This window comes from Python bivittatus, unplaced genomic scaffold, assembly GCF_059951505.1.
Source record: "Python bivittatus isolate LINGU-HERP-01145 unplaced genomic scaffold, Pbiv_v1 ctg000060_np1212, whole genome shotgun sequence".
Taxonomy (NCBI): domain Eukaryota; kingdom Metazoa; phylum Chordata; class Lepidosauria; order Squamata; family Pythonidae; genus Python; species Python bivittatus.
Window position 1 is genome coordinate 102536 of NW_028277044.1, and position 6000 is coordinate 108535.

The 6000-nt window shown below is 38.0% G+C and overlaps 1 protein-coding gene across 1 annotated transcript in view; it reads right to left on the reverse strand.

The window, feature by feature from the left end:
* The window catches only part of SCEL (sciellin), a 44225-nt gene extending 38638 nt beyond the window's left edge, over positions 1-5587 (reverse strand). Inside the window, exons 1-3 of the mRNA XM_088136617.1 lie at positions 5566-5587; positions 4424-4541; positions 2313-2375 (exon numbers count right to left, since the gene is read on the reverse strand). Of these exons, the coding sequence (XP_087992743.1) occupies positions 2313-2375; positions 4424-4541; positions 5566-5587 (203 nt within the window). The remainder of the gene's footprint in view (positions 1-2312; positions 2376-4423; positions 4542-5565) is intronic.
* Between the last annotated feature and the right edge of the window lie 413 nt (positions 5588-6000).

Sequence of the window (6000 nt, forward strand, 5' to 3'; positions counted from 1 at the left end):
ATGCCTAGAATAAGCCTCACAGCTGCCCTGTAAGTGTTTCCCCAAGTCTTCCTTAACCAGGAGGGACTGGACCCTCAGAGCCACCAGCAGCCTCTCTGTGGACACAATAAGGGCACAACAATTACATTTTGCCACCCTTATCACCATGAGTTAATGCCTAAGAAAGGCCTTTACCCATGCTTGATCAGTGTAAATATATTTTTACACAGCTTCAGATGAACCTAATTTAACAAGCACAGACAATCCTTGTCATTCGCGGGTTCCGTATTTGCGAGTTCACTTATTTGCAAAAATGTATCTGTAACCACAAAATCAGTACTCACGGTGCTGTCATGCTTATTTGCAGACATGCTGAGCAACAAAACATTGGAATCACACAACACACATGAAACCAGCTGAGGTTTCAGCATTTGCTAATTCATTATTTGCAGCATTTTTATAGAATATAACTATTGCAAATAACAAGAATTTTTTTTTCTTTCCTACATATATATGTAGGAACTGCCATATAAATAATACTTTTATCCTTAAAATAAATAGAATAACTCCTTTCCACATTTTGGTTATATATTACATGTGAAAACAAAATTAAGATAAAATCACTTTCCATTATGGTTATCATATCTGAGCTGCAAAAGTGATTTTCTGGATGGCCAGAAATGGAAACAAGGAGTTTGTGTTTCCTGATCTGAGTTGTCTTCTATTGGTCATCCAAATGTTTGCAGCTGTAAATGGCAGCTGTAATATATTTAAGTGTATTCAGACCAGCAACATCTGATCTCAATTTAATGAATAAACTGTTCAAGAGATAGGGAGTACTATTTTTTACTATCTTACATGCCCTATTAAATTTTTAAAATGAAGTTGATCCACAGATCTGTTTCCAATAGAGGCAAATATGTGTAGCTCAGGGTTGAACTTTGGAGTCCTTGGGGTTCTCTGAGCTTGGTTCTTTTCTTGCAAATGTTCCATTACCTGGCTAGGTAACATCTTCAGTGCTAAAATGGGATGGGGTTTGCTCTCTATTTATATACTGTGGCCTGCCTTGCCAGTGCTGGTGGGGGTGGGGGTTTTGTTTTGCTCCTCTGGTAGTTCCTTGATTAGCATATGCTTACTGCTTGATTGTGTGCCTGGTGGTAACTTTTGCTTATCTGGGTGATGATTGCTGGTGAGGTGATCTTCTGGTCTTTTGTCTCTTTGAATAGTATGTAGATGCTGTTTATCTTGCTGCCTACCAAGCTTCCAAGAATTCTTCTGCATTTTTGGATTTAGCTTGGTCTAAAATGTTGACAGTTTCCCAGTTAAAACTATGGTTAAGTCTGTCCATGTGTTGTGAGATTAAGGAGTTTTCATCATGTCTTCTGACTGCTAGTTGGTGTTCATGGATGCACTCTGCCAGCCTTCTGCCTGTCTGTCCTACATAGTGGTTGTTACAGTCCTTACACTGTATGTTGCAGAGGACTTCTGTTTTTTCTTCTTGTGCTACTGGGTCTTTTGGTTTACTTAAGGTATTTTGGAATGATTTTGTTGGTTTGTATGCTACAGAGATGCCATGTGGTTGTAATAGTCTGCTGGTGGTTTCTGAGACATTTCTGATGTATGGCAGTGTGATCCTTTTCATAGCTTGTGTAGGTTGTGTTGTAATAGGTTGAGTGGTCAGGCACTTTTTGATAAAGTTGTGTGGATATCCATTTTGTTGGAAGATGTTGTATAGGTGGTCCTTTTTCTGCTGTTCTGGGTTGCTGTAATGCGTTTGTGCTCACAGAGCACAAGTGCTCCTCCTACCAGAGGAGCAAAACAAAACCCCCACCCCCACCAGCACTGGCAAGGCATGCAACAGTATATAAATAGAGAGCAAACCCCAACCCATTCTAGCACTGAAGATGTTACCTAGCTGGGTAATGAAACGTTTGCAAGAAAAGAACCAAGCCCCAAGGACTCCACAGTTCAACACTGAGCTACACATATTCGCCTCTATTGGAAACAGATCTGTGGATCAACTTCATTTTAAAAATTAAATAGTGCAATTATTATTAATTAAACTAATTATACAGCTGACTATCAAGATCTCTCATCATGAATTAATGTATATATTAGATTTTGTGATTGTTTTAAATAATGAAGAAATTACTGCATCACAATCAAGTAACAGAAAATGCTAGCATTTGAATTAAACCAAAGGCCTGGTTTTACTCAATTAATAAAGCAGGTTCTTACTACAAATTATTAAACAGAACAAAGAACTGCAACATATATATGCAACAGCTGAAAGGTACATGGGAAAGAATACATACACTAAAATGTTACTGTACCTGTGCAAGCTATCTTGTGATTTGTACTGATTAAGAACCACTCTGCCATAGTTTTCATTGGTGCTGCGATAAATAAAGAATTAGATATCATCCTTATTTAAATACAATAAATCTGACTGGACATCATAACAACAATACCTTAGGAAACTGGATTTTTTAAACTATAAGTTTAATGAGTAACACAAAATACTTTAGTTATTTTTAAGTGGATTAAAGTAAGAGGAAAAAAATGGAAAGCATCCAAACCCCAAGCTCACTGCAGCTGAACTCTGTCCCAATAAACCCTGGATCTTCATTATGTCCAAATGAAGCCAGCACTTTAAATCCAGAATTGAGTGACTTGTAGTTCTAGGATGGCATATGTCTTTCAATTTCTCAGGTAGCTCTCAATCTGGTCTCATGCATCCCTTCCAAAGAAGCATTTCAAACTTTCAGTAAAATGACCTACCCCTTTCTTGGCAACCTGCTTTAATCTTCAAAGAAGCCTTGGGACCTAGTCTTATGTCATGGGGGACCCCTGTATGTCTTAAACATTGCAGAGGATTTTAGGAAATGGTACTATGTCAATTAGGCACACTGCATTTAGATCTGCAAACAAGAATGATTCCTAACTTTTGATTAGTTTGATTTTGGGTTGTTTTTCACATGAGGAAACGTTAAATTTCTAAGACACTCTAAGGTTCATTGGAACAAACTCTGAAAACCATCAAATTAAATTAACCATTTTGTGTTACATCTTTTGTGTATCACGCACAACCTATACAGGAAAGCAAACAGATGCATTTCAAAACTCTTCTTTAATTATTTGTTGTAAGTATTGTGCCATCTGGAGTGAAGTTATGAAGTTTCCAAGATTTACAAGATGTATACAGAAAAAACTCTATAAAGCAGTACTAAATATTCTATCTCTTGAGCTGCCTATGTTTAATTTAAACCTCTTCTCCAACACTCATCTTCTTTTCCCTTCTATTTCCACCTGGCAGATCACCATGGCTCCATTTGCACAACATGCTAATCCCTTATTAACTGAATAAATCCAATTTGCATAGTACATTGAACCATCAACTTGCTGCACTGGTTTGATGGCACAACACAATGAACCACAAAGTGATCAACCACTTTTTACCTTTAGCCTTCAGAGCCGAGTTATATTACTTACAGGATTGTCTCTCCCCAGTTGTTTCTACCCTTCCTACCAGATCTGGCAGGATGGGCATGCTCTGGATACCGTCAGCTAGGGAGCGTTGGCTGGCAAGGCCCAGGAGAGATACCTTTTGGAACATCATCCCCCCTGAGATCAGATTGGCCCTGTCCCTGTTGGCCTTTTGTAAGGCCTTGATGGCTTTGTGCCCAAACCTGGGGCCCTGGGCATGGCATAGAGCCCATCTTCTGGTTGGGTGGATGATTGGTTAGATTACACCTGGCTGCTATGTGTTTTATTTTCATTTGTTTTTTATACTGTGAATTGTAGGTATTTTATTGGTTTTATTGTAAGCTACCTATAGTTAAATAAAAGTGAGATGGGCAGCTACATAAACTAAATAAATAAATAATTCTCTGTTCAATTTACAGTCGGCAGAAAACAATACTGGCATGATATTGGCCATCCCCCTTCTTAATTCTTATGCTGCCCCTCCTGCCTCTGTGCTCAGTCACTCAGTCCTATTCCATGACTTCTGTCGAAGGTAATAGGAGAGAAGGCCTAATAGATTCTATGCACTTTGAAGATGCTCTTGGAAAGAGTCAGAATAGGGAGAACAATATTGCTTTAACAGCAGTAAGCTAAGAAGTTAAGCTAAGAACAGAACTCACGACTGATTCCCTCATGGGCTCAGGACAAGAAAAAGACAGCTTCATGGGAACACAGCAGAAAAAAAAAGATTGCTAGGCTATGTATGTGCAATGAAGTGGGGGCATGGCTTCAGGTATGTAAATTACAAGTTGTAAATATCCACCTGGAAAATATCTACCTGGAAAACTAAGCTCATAAAATTGAACAGACTTTAACCAATGAAAACAAGTCAATCACCTCCATGGATTTACATAAGAATTCCAGAAAAAGTTGCAAGGCCTGACCATATTGCCAAAAAGCCAATGGATTCTTTCCTTACCTTTCCTCCTCAGGTCTTTTCTTTATCCAGCTATTATCTTGCAAAAGGGTCCTTCGCTTGTTGACCTCGTTAATAACTTGCTGTCTGCTCTTCATTGCAAGGGAAGCATTCTTAATATCTGTAAGTATACCAACAATATATTAAACAGTACGTAGTATAATGTAATCAAATATTCTCTGGAATGTCACAGAGTTTAGTTGCCCCAAGAGTCTAGCTGGGTCCCTTCAGTCAACCCTCAGGATTTTCTGTTTTAACTGGCCTTTAATGTGGTCTATGTTTAAGTTGGACCCTCTCAATATTTATCGCTTCTGTTTAAGCCTTCATTGGATTCAGGCAATCTGAGTTGGAAACTTTTGTTACTTTTTACAAAAATGTATGATGGTCAAGCCCAATAAAGCCATCATACTAGACCCTTAAAATGTTCCTCCAGATTTTTATTATTTCAGATCTCTGAAACACATCTAAGTCTGTAAATATGCTATAGTCAGTAACTTTAACTGGAAAAAGATCAACCCTATGAGGAGCTATAACATTACTAATTTTATATATTACGTTGTAATGTCTTATTGTTTCTAATAAAATTTCAATCTATAATAGTAATTGTTTGTTTAGCTAATCTTGTACGTGCAACGTGTAAGGACAGGTGTGGAACACTACTAATTTATCTCCCCATATAAATCTCAAAAATTAGAATCAGGATATGGTTGACATGACAAACAAGTACTAATTATTTTAAGCCAGAAACAATTACAGTGCAAGCCTGTATCTGGATTCAAAGATGCATATCCCACTGAGTTCAAAACAACTTAGATTCCAGTGAAGTATAAATTGACTGAACTAAGAACTTAAGTGAGACAGATCAAGCAAGCAATTATTTCTCTTCCAATTGGCACTTGAGGGTCTTATCCCTTAATATAGTTATGGAAATATAGTTAATACAGTTATAAATATAGGTTTATAATTAAGCATTTATTTCCAGATACATTTTAATAAGCAATACAAGTAAAAATAAAGAGCATCTCTTAAGGAAGATTTAGAGTATATGTGGGGCAGCCTGTGGCTCATGAGCCATATGCAAGCCTCAGAAACCTCTTATGTCCACAGCCCATAAACTATTACCAGACAATCATCATCTCACTCACTCTCCAAACTTCTTCCCCACATTGTGTGGCATACAGGATTCTTGCTCATAGCTGCATTAACATGCTATCCTCCAGTCTCTGAGTTGGCAGAAAATTATGCCAATTTAAGTTTTGCTGCCCCAACTGCCAAGCTCAATTCTGTCTCAGGAATGAGGCTGCCAAGGTGCAGATTTTTTTTTTTACAGTTTTAAAGTTTACAGTTTTTACAAGTTAAGGAAAGCATTTGTGAATTTGTGAATCCTCTGGTTTTGTTCCTGCTCCACTGAACATCACCTGTTGGTCAGAAGAACATCAGTTGTGTGGTAGGGAGAGAATGGGTGGGTGTAGGAGGGTGCTTGAGATGGAGGGCTTAACCATCTTTCAAGCTGCCAAATGACATGTGGACACGAGTCTTTGGATAGAATGCCAAACCTCTGTCCATAACCTGTGCCTTCT